The 17,457-nt window shown below is 42.4% G+C and overlaps 1 protein-coding gene across 1 annotated transcript in view; it reads left to right on the top strand.

The window, feature by feature from the left end:
• Positions 1–597: 597 nt before the first annotated feature.
• Positions 598–17,457, top strand: part of LOC126557840 (tachykinin-like peptides receptor 86C) — a 57,536-nt gene continuing 40,676 nt past the window's right edge. Inside the window, exons 1-3 of the mRNA XM_050213743.1 lie at positions 598–797; positions 11,645–11,790; positions 16,152–16,365. Of these exons, the coding sequence (XP_050069700.1) occupies positions 604–797; positions 11,645–11,790; positions 16,152–16,365 (554 nt within the window). The 5' untranslated portion in view covers positions 598–603. The remainder of the gene's footprint in view (positions 798–11,644; positions 11,791–16,151; positions 16,366–17,457) is intronic.

The raw sequence follows: 17,457 nt of genomic DNA, 5'->3' as shown, positions 1-17,457 counted from the left end.
ATTTTGCGTGTGTTTGTGAAAGCAGGGTTGTGAATGAAATAAATCTAAAAGCACACAGTGACACAGTGCAAAAATAGGAGAGAAAGTTTCCCTGAGTGGCACTTTGGTTTCCGATTTCAGCACACCAGTGACCCGGTTTCTAGTGAGTGTGTGCACCAGTGACCGAAATGTTGAAAAGTTAAATCCGATCCTTTTATCTAGTCAGCAGTTTGCCATGTGAGACCAAAAAAAAAAAAGAAAGAAGAAGTAGTGGCCTAAAATAGAAAAGTAAAGCACAAGACAGGGCTGCCCGCAAAATAGGGAAACATATTGCGATACAATCGTGTTTTGTACGTGTTGCTGGAACTGATTTGTGTCATGTTTTGTGCTATGCATTCGGCGTATAAAGTTAACCGCAGCAAACCGGACATGATGGTCCGTTCGGTGTTCGGAGCGATCGTACCGGACAGGCTGGGCGGCGGATGCTGAGGTGCGTTCTGTGTGATAAGAGTGAGTGTTTTACCCGGAAGCTTGGCAAAAAAGGTGCGAAAGCTAAGCACCCGTCGTAACCTCGTCGACCATCGCTCCGTGTCACACCGTACAACACGCTCCACGCTGCCCAAAATGAGCGAGTCGGTCGAGCTGGAGCTGTTGATAAATTGTACCCAGGCGACCGTTCTGCGGTTTCCCTGGTCGACCGACTTCAATACAACCGTGATCGGCGAACTGAATCGGACGGAAGTGTTGGACGTGTTGGGTGAAATGATTACCAGAAGCCGTGGATACGTGCCAAAGTCAGCCGACCTGCTAACGCTAAGGTAAGAAGGCTTGCCTTGTAACTATCTCCCGTACATCCGGTAAAGCGAAGGCGTGGGGAAGGTTGTTGTAATGCTTTGGCTGTGTTGGTTGTTGAATAATTTATCGGAAATTATCTTAACAATCGAAACTGCAAAGGAAAAGCATGTTGGTGTAGGTTTTGTGTTGATTGAAAAATTATGCAATCTTGTGAAGGTTACGAGGCTACCAGTGTCGAACGGTTAAGTGCAGTTTTGGTATTATGTGTTCGTCGTGCGCTTAGTTTTGGAATCTGTTGACGTAAAGTTTGTTTATGATGTGAATATTTTCAGAATTAAACGAGTTTTTACTGCTTGAAGAGGTAAATTAATTTGCAAATCGCAAACAGAACGATGGCGCCGAAGAATGTTTAAGCGATAGTGAAAATTGCAAATCGGTTACGCTCAGCCAAGTGTATTGTTGCGCTTTACAAACTTGAACAAACAACGTTAGGATTAGGGCACGATTTATCGCAATTTGAACCATGTCAAGATATAATGCAGCCATGATGATTGACTTCTGATAAAAGATCCTGTTTCGCGCTCAAGAGACGGGGAAGATTTTGCATTTAAAGCGGTGTAGCATTTTGCTTTGGTTGAAAGTTTCTCCAGCTATCTTTTGTCTTTATACGTTGTAGAACGTTGGCTCTCCTTTAACAATCTTTAATTTCTATAACCATTCTTTTTGGTCAATTGTTGTGTATGCAATTAATTACGGTGGTGCATTTGTTTACAGCTTGTTTACAGCAATTTGTAAAAAAAAAAATCATTTGTTTACAACTTAAACTGAGAAAAAACACTTTTTTTGGAGCTCAGCTCTTTAGTTGATACGCAGAAAAGTCATGTGACAAGCGCATCATAAAGCGGATCAAGTTTGCCGGAAGGATGCAATGACAGACAATGCCGAAGGAAAAACAAACCGTCCCCAAACCGATACATTATTCATCCAGTCCTTTACCATTTCAATCGGCAAATAATCCAAAAAAAAAATCTGAAGTAAAACTGCGAAGCCGAAGAGGGTTCTTTACATCTGTCAAGTTTTCGAATAAACACAAGCCTGACCGAGTAACACCGTTTGTTTGAAACACTTCCAACTTCGGCCTGGATTACAGTATCAAACTCGTGAAAGTTGAAAGCGTTTTCTTCCTTTCTTTTGTTTGTTACGTGTTGAAGTTCGTTGCCATTCGTTTCGCTACGTAGACATTGAGATGAACCCGAGCGAATTGTTATGCGCCGTCTTATGAAGCGGTGCTTTGGGACGGAAAAAGAATTTTGAAGTCAACAGAGCAATGCGATAGGAATATAGTAACCACATTGAGTGGAGAGAGTAATTGTGAGCTGTATGATAGAGTTTATTAAGATGCTAAAACAGTTTCCCAAAGTATTATTGTTCCATTTCGATGGAACGAGCGAGATGCGCGGTCTAAGGAACGGGCGAGAATGGCGGGCTGAGGAAGGAGAGAGAGGTGCGGGGTGAGGAGCGAACGGAAGGCTGTCCGAGTGGCATCTGTTTTGGCGACAATTGTCTGGAACGGCGGCACCCGCAATTGTTGTTCGATCTCATCGACACCGGCCAGAATTCCGCGAAACCCACCGTAGAATGCAAGCGGGCGGCTTGTGTGGTCGGACGGACCAGAGAAGCGAGGCAAGCGAGTTGCGGCTGTTCGCCGGACCACGTTAAGGGGGAACAGAGAGGGAATGAAGAGATAAGGAGAGAGTGAGAGAAGAGAGGGAATTATGAAATTTATTTGTGACCGAGTGGAGTGAGTCAGTCTGATGAAAACGCGAATGAGTTAAGTCGCAACCAATAAAGTTGTGCGTACAGGATTACCGTGTTCAGTACATTGCGTTAGGTTATCCGCTGAGATATCACATTGGTCCTTCGAACTTCGGATATTGACCCTTTGTGCTTTGGATATCGGTAAAAATCGCATCATCATGACTCGAACGCCTCGGACGTCTCGCACTCCAACCGTAAAGCCGGCGCCACAACCCGGTTGGGTGGATGTAATTGTTGCTGTAAGGCCGCATGTGCACATGCGTGACCTTGCGTATGGCGAATTGATTCGCATAAGGGACAACATTGTGCAGGCGAAGGAAGAGGGAAAGGCGCTGACCGCGGTACAGTGCAAAGTGTTCGGGAAGAAGGCAGATAGTGCTTTAGAAGAACACAACAAACATTATGGTGAGATCATAAAACATGACGAAAGTGAAGTGCATGACGACAAGTTTAAGGAGACAGTGAAATTGCATGAGGAGGTGATGATGGAAATAGAAAGTGCATCTGAAGCCCTTGCGGCACAGTCCATTTCACCAAAAGCATTGATACCTGCTCCTAGCGTTTCGTCAGTGATTGTGAATGCTCCGCTTCCTCGGCCAATACCTTCGTTCAGTGGCAAGTATGAGGAGTGGGCGCGGTTTAAAACAATATTCAAAGATATTGTTGACAAAAGTAGTGAAGATTCGCGTATCAAGTTGTATCATCTTGAAAAGGCCTTGAGTGGTGAGGCTGCCAAGGTAATAGATGAGAAAACAATAAACGACGGTAATTATGAACGTGCGTGGCAACTGTTATCCGAACGTTATGATAACAAACGGCGTATGGTAGACTTACATATTAGTGGACTTTTGAATTTGAAAAAAGTGAATGAGGAAAGTTATGTAGGTTTGCGCGGTTTGGTTGAATCGGTTGAAAGTCACGTGGAAAATCTAAAGTATTTAGGTGAAAACTTTACTGGTCTGTCGTGTGCGATGGTGATACATTTGATAGCGAATGCGTTAGATATTGAAACAAAGAAACTATGGGAAGCGAGTGTCCCTAGAAACGAACTTCCTTGTTATGAAAAAACCTTGTGCTTCCTAAAAGAAAGAGTGTCGGTTCTAGAAAGGTGCCAAGGAAATGTTGCAGCGGGGCAAAGGGGACGTTTTGTTTCGAAAGGGCCCAGCTCAAGTGGTGTTACGCCTATGAGATCGAATGCAGCTACAACCGTGTGCAGTGTAGTTGTGTGTGAATTGTGTAAGGGTGCCCATGAAACGTTCAAGTGCTCTGAGCTGATGCGACTGCATGGAAAGGATCGGGAAAGTTTTATTAGATCGAAGCGTCTTTGCTTAATTTGCCTAAAACCGGGACATTGGCGAAATCGTTGCAAATCGCATTTGAAATGTAACAGGTGCCACAGACCACACAACACGGTATTGCATTGGGACAACGGTCCAGAACCGGTTTCAAGGGAACCCGAACAAGTGAGCGCGAGCCAGCATGTGAACAATACCGATGCGGCGGGAAGTATTGTTCTCTTGCAAACCGTCTTGCTTTACGCGGAATTACCAAACAAAGAGGTGTTGTTGTGTCGTGCGATGTTGGACAGTGGATCGCAAATCAGTTGTGTGACTGAAGCGCTTGCAACGAAATTAGGCGTAAATTTGGTAAACGTGAACGTACCGGTTAAGGGGATTGGCAACGTTGAATCTTCGGTGAAGAAAAGGTGTACTTTTACAGTGAAATCTCGGTGTAGTGATTTTGCTATGGACGTGACATGTTTTGTGTATCGTGAAATAACAGGTAGAATACCCTCTGTGTATTTCGATACGTCGAAGTGGAATTTGCCTGATAAATCGATGTTGGCCGATCCATATTTCAACAATCCAAGTTGTGTAGACATTTTATTGGGAATGGATTGTCTTTCGGAAATAATGGCATCTGGTTCAGTGAAATTGGCAAAAACACTTCCCATGATGACGGACACTCATTTCGGATGGGTGATAGGTGGACGTGTTGCGGAAATACACAAAGAGCGTGAGGTGTACACAAATGTTGTGACAAAAGAAAATTTGGAAACAATAGTGCAAAGGTTTTGGGAAGTTGAAGATGTGACAAGTGAGCGTTCCGTGAAGGTGGAAGACGAGATATGTGAAGAACATTTTGTGAAGACACATTATCGTGAATCCAGTGGCAGGTATGTTGTGCAGTTGCCTTTAAGGGAATCGATAAGCCAATTGTGTTGTTCGCGAAGTGTAGCGCTGCGTAGGTTTTATTTGTTGGAAACAAAACTGTTGAAAAATCCATCGTTACGTGAACAATATCAAGCGTTTATGAGTGAATACGAGGAGTTAGGGCATTGTAGAGTGGTTGATGAAAGTGAGGACGATGGCTCCGTGAAAAGGTGGTATCTGCCGCATCATGCTGTATTGAACCCGGCCAAGAACACTACCAAGTGCCGTGTGGTGTTCGATGCTTCGGCGAAGGTAAACGGCTTGTCTTTGAACGACGTTATGATGACCGGCCCTAAGATAAAGGTGGATCCCTGCGACAGCCCGCTACAACGAGTATTCTGGAGAGCTTCGCCGAATGAACAACTGCGTGTGCTTGAGCTTACCACGGTGACCTACGGAACGGCAGCAGCACCTTTTCTAGCAACGCGAACGTTGTTGCAGCTAGCGAGAGATGAACGAGAAGGTTTTCCCTTAGCCAGTCGCATTATTGAAGAGAATTTTTATGTCGACGATGGATTGTTTGGGGCAAATGATATCGAGACTGTCCATGCTGCACAAGTGCAACTCATTGAGGTGTTTAGAAAGGCGGGTATGACACTTCATAAATGGTCAGCGAATGATGAAAGGCTTTTGGAATCGATACCATTTGAAGATCGGGATGCTCTAACAAAAATCGGCGATTGTGAAGCTAACGAAATCATCAAAACGTTAGGTTTGATGTGGAATCCGATGAATGATGAATTTATATTTTTGACAAAGGTACCGTCTAAGGGCAGAACACCTACCAAACGAGAGGTTCTGTCTGCCATTGCAAAAATATTTGACCCATTGGGGCTTATTTCTCCAGTGGTTGTGTTGGCAAAGATTTTGATGCAAAAGCTATGGTTAGCAAGGTTGGACTGGGATGATCAAATTTCTGAGCCGTTGATAGAAGAATGGGATAATTTTTTGGAAGCATTGCCAACAGAAAATCAAGTTCGAATTCCTCGACATGTAGTAAGTACAAATGCAGTTTCATTAGAGATCCATGGATTTGCGGATGCTTCTTTGAAGGCATATGGAGCCTGCGTCTATATAAGATCAATAGAGAGGAATGGTGAAGCGCAATTGAGATTAGTGATCAGCAAATCTCGGGTTGCCCCTTTATCGAACGTGACAATTCCTAGAATGGAACTGCTTGCAGCTTCATTGCTTTGTCGTCTAGTGAAAAAGGTACTGGAAGCATTAAAGGATTTTAATTTCGAAACGATTAACTTGTGGTCGGATAGCCAAATAGTTCTGGCATGGTTGAAAAAGCCGATAGAGTGCCTGAATGTTTTTGTACGAAATCGTGTAGCCGAGATCAACGAGAACCGAGCGTTCATTTGGCGTTATGTTCGGACACATCAAAACCCTGCGGATGTTATATCAAGGGGTCAATCGGCGTCGCTACTGGTTTCAAATGAGATGTGGTGGAATGGTCCGGAGTTTTTACGTACTTGTGAGATACCAAATGTTTGCATCGATGAACTAAATGATGATGAAATTCCGGAATTGCGCAACGAGGTTATCTGCAATGTTATCGTACCGCTGAAAGTTCTCCCAATTTTGGAGAAATATGAATCCTTTAGAAAGACACAAAGAATACTTGCCTACATCGTGCGGTTCAAACAAAACACAAAGCGTCGCAAGGGCGAACGCATTAATGATCCAAACCCTACTATTCCCGAATTGCGAGAATCGATGCGTTGGATCATTAGAGCAATTCAGCATCAGGATCTACCGGAAGTAGTTTCGGCCGTAAAAAATAGCAAACCGTTGCAACGTTATCAAGACCTTAACCTTTTTTTGGATGGTGAGTTACTGCGGGTAGGAGGTCGTATAAGACATGCAAATCTGGCTTTTGGAAACAAGCATCAACTTCTTCTTCCAAATCGAAATGTGATTACACATCGTTTAATTGCAACAATTCATCGTGAAAATTTGCACGTCGGGCCATCTGGAGTGATTGCGATTCTTCGTCAGCAATTTTGGGTTGTCAATGCGCGATCAACGGTTCGAATGGTTCTGCATAAATGCATTACCTGTTTCCGAAGCAAGCCAACTACTTTGGAACAACAGATGGGTGATTTTCCTAGCTACCGTGTAACAGCTGCTCCTACCTTTCAACGAGTTGGGCTTGACTTTGCTGGGCCAATTATGCTGAAATCCGGTATACGTCGTGTTGCGGCAATAAAGGGATACATATGTGTATTCGTGTGTATGGTGACTAAGGCGATCCATTTGGAAGCAGTGGAGGACTTATCAACTGGTGCCTTTCTCTCAGCCTTGAGACGATTTGTATCAAGAAGAGGAATACCTGAAGAAATCTTCAGTGATAATGCGACAAATTTTGTCGGAGCAAAAAATGAACTACGAGAGCTGTATGAGATGTTTAGGAAGGAGGCGACAGGCCAAGGCATTTTCCAGTATTGCCAAGAAAAGGAGATCGTATGGAAAATGATACCCCCTGGTGCCCCTCACTTTGGAGGAATCTGGGAGGCAGGGGTCAAGAGTGTTAAGAGTGTACTGAAGAAGATTTATAAATCTGCATCTCTAACAATAACTGATTTTAGCACGCTTCTATGCCAAATTGAAGCCATCTTAAACTCAAGGCCATTGTATGCTCACTCAAATGATCCTAACGATTTGGAATGCCTTACTCCAGCTCATTTTACAATTGATCGTCCCTTGATTGGAGTTGCAGAACCATCCTATTTAGATATGCCTGAAGGTCGCTTGAATAAATGGCAGAGAATCCAACAACTGCGGCAGCAATTCTGGAATAGATGGCAAAGGGAGTATTTGTGCGAACTGCAAACTAGATACAAGTGGACCAAAATAAAGGACAACGTAAAGGAGGGAGCATTGGTTCTAATAAAGGAGGATAATACGCCCCCGCAATTGTGGAAGCTGGGACGCATTGCAAGGGTGTTCCCGGGCGAGGACGGATTGATCCGGGTAGTGGATGTGAAGACAAGGAGTGGTGAGTTTAAACGTCCTGTTCATAAATTAGCTCTTCTTCCAGTTATAGATCCGTAGCATCAACCTGGCCGGGAGGATGTTCCATTTCGATGGAACGAGCGAGATGCGCGGTCTAAGGAACGGGCGAGAATGGCGGGCTGAGGAAGGAGAGAGAGGTGCGGGGTGAGGAGCGAACGGAAGGCTGTCCGAGTGGCATCTGTTTTGGCGACAATTGTCTGGAACGGCGGCACCCGCAATTGTTGTTCGATCTCATCGACACCGGCCAGAATTCCGCGAAACCCACCGTAGAATGCAAGCGGGCGGCTTGTGTGGTCGGACGGACCAGAGAAGCGAGGCAAGCGAGTTGCGGCTGTTCGCCGGACCACGTTAAGGGGGAACAGAGAGGGAATGAAGAGATAAGGAGAGAGTGAGAGAAGAGAGGGAATTATGAAATTTATTTGTGACCGAGTGGAGTGAGTCAGTCTGATGAAAACGCGAATGAGTTAAGTCGCAACCAATAAAGTTGTGCGTACAGGATTACCGTGTTCAGTACATTGCGTTAGGTTATCCGCTGAGATATCACAATTATTATCCCCCCAAAATAAACCGAAGTGTAATATAGATCCAGAAAAAAGAATTTTTCTACATGAGCTGCTAGAAATGTTATTTTGAACTCATTTCTGTATATCATTATGTCGAGTTTCATCAGGCTTTTTTGTTGCCAATTTTTTTTTTCTGGTCATTATATGAATAGCTTCATCAAACACACATCGTTTCTTCCATGCAGCTATTCATTGCCAGCATATAAGGATCGTACACATGAAAAAGCGAAATATCTTAGCATCAAATGTGAACCTTTCAAGCGTCTTAAATTCCCCAGAGAACAAAGAACGCACTCTATCAGATAAGGTAAACCTCGACGGCATATAGTTCGGTCTCGGCATCACTTAGACAAGTACCATTTGCTCCATAGCTTCACCGCAGCAAGTACCGTCAATACGTTTCCCACACGGGAATTTCACATTCGAAATAAGAATAGCTTAAATTAAAATGTGTGTTGGAGAATGTCGGTACGAAGCCTTATGTACACTCGGCATGGACCGAATAATTGATGAGGTACCGTAAATGCTCCTTCACCCAGCACACAGTCGACAGTTTGCGACAGTTAGTTCACTAAGCACATTACTCTCCGCACCACACACCCATGCCATAATATTGCGATTGTTGATGGTGCTGCTGCAAAACGAAACGCTTTCGATCGACAGCTCCCCGAAGCGATATTTCAATGTATGACCCTGTTGTCAATTTTCCACGAGCAGCTCACGACTCCCGGTGCTGCATTGGGTTTTTAGGTTTTTGGCTTCCTAGACAACGTAGCTGGGAAAGCCAAAAATGTCCATACCATGTCCGAGCGTGATACCGAATGTACATACGTCCACGTATGCATGTATGGTACGTACAGGCAGGCACGATACTGCTCTCAATGACAGCACTCCCTGGACGGTTGCCATCGTGAACCACTTCTGGTGCAGTTTTTGCAACGTGCAGGAGAGCAGCAGGCTCATATCGAAAAAAGTATGCAATATGCAGATCAACGGCCCTGGAAACGATCCTTCGGCAAAATGGGATGCATTCGGGTACGGGTTAACCCCCATAACCAATGACTATTAGCTATCAGAACCGTACGCAAAGCCAACGTTCAATCGCTTCTCGCGTTGGCAGTGTCAGCAACAATGGGACGTACAAGTGAGTTAAGGTAAAATTGCTCGATTGGTTCGACGTGTTTATTTATTATAGTTTATTTAGTAGCGTGTTTGCAATGCTTTCGAGCACTGTGCGACTGCAGTTTATGTGATTTGTACTTGGAATGAACTCTTACGTATTTTGGAGTAGTTTCGCACTCCTCTATAAATGAATCCTTACGTACACATAACGTATTGTTCTCTGTTTTTATTTTTATTTTTTGCATTTAAAATCAACCAAGTTTTAATTACGTCGCTGCAGCAAGCCTATAGTTCTACAACATGTTTATAATTTTCATATGTTGTCATCACTTGATTGTTATTGTAAGAACCAATTTGAGCCGAGGAAGATACAGTTCGGTAAAAGAAATCGGTATTAGATCAGGCCAATATTCTTCTCCAAAATGCATCATTGAGAACTTTTCCAATCACGGGTCATTCGTGCCAAGGAAAAGACATTAAACGTCCAGAAACGGCATACCGAGAGTTTTAAAAGTTTTTGAACCAGTATATAAGATGAAGAAATAGTAGAACAAGAAATACATTTTGTATATTTTATTTCATTGTCAACATTGCGTGCCATAGACGTCCTATGAATGTTCAAAGGCATTTCTTTCCTGTTGTTTGGCTAATTTCGGGCATGCTAAGTTGTGGATGAGAGGTGAATGCGAAGCTTTTGATGATGAGGGAGCAGAGGTAGGTGTGTTTGTTGTTGCTCCGATTATATTGCTGGAGCTATTGCATCGATGTCGGTTGGTTTCTTCCAATTTCCGGCTATTGTTGTGAGAACAAGAACTGCTTCTTTATCACAGAATATTTCTATCACAATGTTCGGGTTCATGCTGGTTCCAAGATCACTATTTCAAAAATCCTATCAACGTAAGCAAGGCGTGGAGTGCTTTTTTGCATTCGGCTATTTTGAATCGCTTTCAGATGGCATAAATTTAACCATCCTAGTTGGATGACTTGCAGTACAAAGAAAGAAAAAAAACAGCTTTGCATACTGCAAAGGACACGGACCAACAACCTAACCCAACTTTAATAAAAAAAAACCTCACCAACACTATGAGTCTGATGAATTCAATTTCATCAATTTGATTTTGCTCCAGCAAAATGTAGGCCAAGTTTTTTTGATGATACCACGAAAACCTTATGACTTGCCGGGAAAACTATTCAACTTAAATAAGTCAAACCACATTATCGTATGCTGCGATGCGATGGAAAGTAATTATAGTTTTAATGGCAATAATTCAAATCAATAGTTGCTTGCCATTTATTTACATTCATTGGTTGTGTAACGCGGTCTAAAGCCATTTCACACCCGCGTGTGGTGTTGTGTGTGCTTGAGGCGAGGCGAGCGACTCATGATACATTCCAGCCAGCAAAATAGCTTTATCATGTTTTCTGTCGCTGAATAGGGAGTGCAGGGTTTTGTGTAGTAGCTCCAGCAAACACAAGCATCGAATATGCGCCAGAGCAAAATACAACCACAAACACACACGCCCAAACGAAGAATGGGCGCAGCGAATGACGGCTGTAGCACCGGAAGTTCCCACCAGCGTTCTTATCGAATGCTGCTCAAGCTCGTGCGGCAATGTCAAAGGAACACGTGGCAACATCTTCCCGGTTTTTGCTTTTATCCATGTCAGGCACTAAACGGAAATTAATTGAGCGACAGAAATATCGTCGTCTTTGCGGTTAAGTCCGGACGTGATGTGAATGGGTTTTGGTAGGGTATTTCGACCGGCAGAAACTACAGCGAACCATCAAATCAAATGGGAATGTGTTTCGTGCTGCTACGCAAGCCGAAGATGGGTTGCACGGCGTACGGGTCACCACAACTTCGCCCCAGCATAATCGGCTTGTTGGTTGTGGTTGCCAATGGAAAACGTACCATGTCTTGGTAACCACCCGTCTGTCAGCGATGCTTTGTCCGACGTACAACGCTAGTGATGATTAATTCTAACACAGGGGCATCTATTTTGGTAATCGTAGATGTTCCTCAAATAAACATACTCACAAAAGGACATACTCGCCTATATATACACACACACACCCCAATAAGAAGGTGTGTGACAAGATGCTCACCCGTTTGTGTGTTTCTTTCGTTCGCAGAGAGTTCATCACGGAATGCCTGTTCCCGACCACCAAAAGCCCCTACGAGCTGCCCTGGCAGCTGAAGACCGCCTGGGGCGTAGTGTTTGGCGCGATGCTCCTCGTGGCCATCACCGGCAACTGTATCGTCCTGTGGATCGTGCTCGGTAAGTGGATTTCCAGTGCCACAGTCGGCAGTCGGTATTTATCCGATCTATTAATTTGCTTTTGCGCTTTTGGATGGAACAAGTAATTAGAAAGCATCAATCTAGCGAGCATAGTCCTTCAACGTTGTCTAGCAAAGTTGAGCAGCTAAAGTTTGGCATGCTTTACACACTCATCCGTGTGCCCAGGAGCCAGCAGCGTGTTCTGTTAATCGCGCCAGGATAATGCATTGATTTAGAGAAAGCAGAATGAAAATTAAAGACAAACAAGAAGATTAGCATAATTAAAGTTGCTTATCATTGTCACTTTGGATGTCACATCCAGTTTGTTTTCGTAAGCGCAATAAATAGATCAAAGCATATTTACATTTCATTGCTTAATCTCGATCGGAAAGACACAGTTTTACGACCAGTAGGTATTGAGCGGTTCGGTGAAAGAGGCAACAGCGGCGCCAGTCTTCAAACGCCAGAAACAGAATCATAGGGACGTTTGCAAGATTGACTATCTGCTGGCAGTCAACGAAAGCTTGCAAAACATATATTTTGTGTTTTTTTTTTTGCCGAATAATTACTGCAAGCTAAATGTTTAAGTCCAGCGTGGAAAGCGGGTCATAAAACAATGATGCACATCATCTATTTTAAAGAGCCCATCCATCCGTGTTCCATATCTACGGCTGATAATTTCATAAGCTACCAGATAAATTTAATTTGTATAACTGATGCACAGCCATTACACGCATCCGCTAAACATCGATGTCGAAGCTTCATGAAGCTCCATTGTTATTCATTCTCACTGCACACAGAACCGCTGGCTCACTCGAGCAAAAGGATACTAACTGCATCGCTCGCTAATTAGGGTCAGCTGCATCTGGTCTGGTGGGTGTAAAGACGATGGGTAGTGAAAATGTCATCATTTATTTTATCGGAACGATCTCCTGCCGGCCGAGAACCGGACCGGAGGTGATGGTAATTGATTTCGGAGGCAATGTCAACACGAGATCGATGATAATTTGCTAAATTGAATATAATCGATACATAATTGCTCGGTGACATTGCAAATGCATTGTTAATGCCCTTATCTGGTGGCAAGTGTGCCAACATGCAAAAAAAAAAAACCTCCGAAAAACGGATGATAGTGGATGTTATCTCTCCGTACGAAAATATTGCTTTAAATCAGTGATTGGTGTTGTAATGCCAAATCTGTGACGCTGCATGGCATGCGTTTTACCAATAATAAAATGCAGTGTGGCGTGTAATTATTCAAACGCTACATTCCGTTTACGCTGCGCGTCCCTTAGAGTTCAGCTAAATCGAGGACACTTTAATTCGTCTTACTTTAAACTGTTTCAAGTAGGTTCACACATTCAATCTGCCCGGCAGCTTTCGTGCTCAACTAACATTTCGGAACAAATTTTGCTCAACCAATCATGGCAACGGGTAGGCATAAATTTGGCAGACACATAACCATGCTTTGCTATCGGCTTGCCTGCGTGAAGAAACGAAGCTTCTCCAAACATCAAAGGTTGGAACGAACTGTATTTATCTTGGTTTTTCAAAGTAAGAATGGGATGTTCGTTCAAGTTTTTGCAAAAGCGGTCGTTATCGGAAGCCCGGGACCGAGTGGAAGATAACAGATCATATAGCATAGTTTCACGGCATCCTTGTCAACCCGGTCTAATTGGGCAAGGGCTGCAAAACTTTGTCACCTATCGTAGAAGACAGGAAAAAGTGGTAAGATTCACTACGTTGCTTGATAAAGTTGAACCAAACCTTTAGTCAACACGCTAGAAAGGTAACATCACCCTCAGATGGTAGGTTTATTAGCAGAGCCACATTAGATGCTTGCCGTAGCATATTATGTTTAATGTTAGGCCAACGTTGTTTTAATCTTTTTGAAACAAGATACCACATTATGGATGAAACTGCTGAAATAACGCAGTGTTGAAAAGACTTTCATGCTACAACCTTATCCTTAATACAATCAATTATCCCGGATAGGACCATTTCGTGTCTATTTGGCTACGTGTTTGCTTAGAAACATTCTACGGTCAATTAATAGGATCAATTCATCGTTAAGGGACAGCTGTATTCATTCACGAGCGTGACGAAGGATAAGAGAATCATCAATCTTAATTGTTACAAAATGGAGGGGTTTGTTGACCTTTTCAATTTTACGAGAATTGTTTTAAAATTATCGTTACACTATCTTGCAGGGCAGTGTCAAAACGTGAAACTTTTACCAAAATAAAAAGAAAAAACAAAAAAGTTATGACATGCTCAATATCGATCAAATAACGACATATTGCTACACCAAGCGCAAAAAAAAAGATTAAAATAATTGAAAATTAATTATTAACTACACCATCGTAAAACTAATAAGCTCCACCGTTTGTGTGAAAATTTTACGAAAATTGCAATAAAATGAAACATGGATAATTTGATCTTTTACGGTAAAGCAAAAAATGCGTGCACGATTAAAGTCGATAAATCCGGTAAAGAAATTTTACCAAATAAAAATAAAATGGAACAACAACGAAAAAAGTTGCTCAACGACAAAAGTAAATTCGATTGACAAGCAGCACGGTTGGCTGTTAACGACGTCGAACTTTTGGCAACACCGCACGGCCCAAACTAAAGGTGTGCCGTCTGGTAGAGAGCGAGCGTGGACTATCATCTCGTTAGCTCGATTGTTGATTTTTTTGTATGTTTCCCTTTTCTGAAACTCTGATCGTTTCATGCATGTTGTTAGTATGCTGATGATGACAGTGCTCAAAGTTGTTAGTCTGTAAAATTTGATTTGAAGAGCATGTTTTTTGCCACTTACGGAAAATCAACCTTTAGCCTAAGTACAATGGCTGAAAACGGGAGAAACCCGGTTATAAAATCAAGTATTTTTATTTATCATTTACTTTACAAATCATTTACACAAGATGTAATTAGACGTAATAAATTTTGATCATTCAACTAAACAGATTTTTAAGGTATGGAGGCGCCCAGTACTTGACTACCGGTAGCAATTGTGCTTGACTCGAAGGTTCTAAATTGCAAACATTCTATTATACTTATATGAAATGCACTTAACTCTTTAACTGACTAATAATGTTTCATAGCAAAAAGAAGGTTAAGAGTACGCATAATCTGTTTTTATTATTTAAAAATTATTCTTAACCGTCCCATAGTGCTTTGTATCGGTGCAAACAGGTGCAAACATTCGAAAAGTTTATCCGGAATTTCAACGACACGTAGATGAATGTGAAAAGTATTTCTGAAGTACTTTAACTTGAACATTGTTAAACTATTCCTTTTGTGGCTTCATTATAGCAAAACTATGCGATACTACTACAGAAAGCAAAAGTCGGAATGCGTGTTTGTGAAGAATCCTGATGAGTAGGAAAATTTGATTTGAATCGGAAAATCATATTTACTTTTCTGATGAACTTCCTTGTCAAAAATGTTGTACATTTCTGTGTTAGAAGCTGTGCAAATCGTATACTGTTGATAAGTTTCTTTATGGGGCAATTTGTAGCCTCAACTTGAATGTTTGTACGCACGGTGTAACCTGATAGTCGTGATACTTCAACAATAAACTTTTGCTACAATAGCTGTTGGGTTCTCAATTTTCCCAACTTCAGCAATATATGTGCAGTTGCTTCCAGTTTGCAAAAACCTGAACGTAAACGGCGCATCAAGCTTGCCCTTTGGTCTGTATGTTTTTTGTGTGCAATTTATTAACGTTCACATGTAGCACGTACCATCATGCACTTTAGTTTGCTTTTGCGTATTCTTTGCTTTAGGATAACAACGGGAACGAATCTGTGTTCCAAGAAAAATGTACACGTTCCATTCCACCATTGCAGTGTAGCATGTCAGCACTCTTATAATTCACCATTTTTTTCAGTAAGTATTTTTTCTTTTTTTTACGAACACTGAAATTTAAGCACAAGTAACAAAAGGGCAAAAATGGAACATCAGCAGCAAGTACCGATCTATGAGGACAGGTTTTTGGTTGGTTGAGAGTGAATAGAGAAGGTTTAACAAAAATAGAATTAAAAATAAATTTGCTCTTATCCACATTCTGTTCTGTTTTTTTTAAAGCCCTCTATATCGTTACACTCTTTTATGGTTCAATGAATTTCGAGAATCGTTAATCGTATACACAGTAAGGCACTGCGTACGAGCACATCGCCGAATGCCAGATGAACCTGAAGCTAATTAATGGAAAAAGCGTGGGTAACAAAAGAATCATGTAATCTACATTTCGTTTATTGAAGTTCCTTCACCGCCACCGCTCAAGAATTTTGCAGTGTTGAATGGCAAGAGTGAAATTAATTGCACGTTCATTTGTCCGTATCTCCTTTTTACAGCCCATCGTCGTATGCGCACCGTAACAAACTACTTCCTGTTGAACTTGAGTGTGGCCGACCTGCTGATGTCCTCGCTGAACTGCTCGTTTAACTTTATCTTCATGCTCAACTCTGACTGGCCGTTTGGGTCGGTCTACTGCACGATAAACAACTTCATGGCCAACATGTCCGTCGCATCGTCCGTGTTTACGCTCGTGGCAATCTCTTTCGATCGGTAAGTTGCTTTTGTGGGGGGGGATTTTTATAATTTCGTATCTTATTTGTTAACTGTGTTTATTGACACAATCCCAACCATCGTTGGAAGGGTTGAACATCTATTACTAGCTTGCTACCGACATGCTGTCAAAAGTAACGACACATTTTGCGTTGAAATGACCCTGCAAAGTTGTGCAACTCTTAAGGCATCTTCCTAGTAGTATCGGATGTCTGGTGTATTGTGCCGTGGGAAGGAATTGAATTTAAAAAAAAACTCGCACTGATTGCCGTGCACCGGTGCGATGATTGAATGTTCGTAATATAATAACAAAAGTTTTCACCATTCGATTCTGCTAGGTTGAAAATTAAGTTTGAAAACCGTACAAGTCGGATCAGATTCGGGCTGTATCCGTCAGACGCTTTCGGATCGAATAAAATGCCAACTGTACCCGCCCTACCATGATAAATAGAACAGCTATCGCCGTGTTAAGGAATGCCGTCAACGGAGCCCAAAACTTTCGGCAAAAACCTGACGGCACCGATGGCGCATACTCACGTTCGAGGCTCGACTGCGATATTTTGATAATGCAATCGATCGTCTACTGTCGGTAAATAACGAATGTCACCTAGAAGCGGCATGCTTTCGGTCGATTGCTATCGTACGGTGACAGCTGTCTTCGGTTACGTTGCCATTCACTTACAGTGCTGCGAGGAAAGGAAGTGGTTTCGCTAGCAATCTGAACGATTATGCGACACTTCTGAAGCGTGCGTGATTCTGCACGGGTGCGGGTACGACAAGTGGAATTTGTAAGCATCCCATTACCATATAGATTTCACTTGCTCATAGTGACGATTTCTGTTCGTAATGTCTAAACCTAGCTACACATTTGGTGGTTATCATGAATATTGATGGCAAGTTGTTGAAATACATTTTTGCAAAAATACGAAGCAAGTTGCTCTATTCAGTCGTGATTGACAATTGGGCCATTGATATAGTCTAGTGAAACAGGTTTGAGCTTGTGTTACAAATTACCAATCAAAGTTTAACGCTTCTTATGTGCTTATATATTGCACAGTCATAGTTTATCGAAGCATGTTACCTACCATGTCT

This window comes from Anopheles maculipalpis, chromosome 2RL (assembly GCF_943734695.1).
Source record: "Anopheles maculipalpis chromosome 2RL, idAnoMacuDA_375_x, whole genome shotgun sequence".
Lineage (NCBI taxonomy): Eukaryota > Metazoa > Arthropoda > Insecta > Diptera > Culicidae > Anopheles > Anopheles maculipalpis.
The sequence above is the reverse complement of the archived record's forward strand: the minus strand, read 5'-3'. Positions and strand labels throughout refer to the sequence as shown.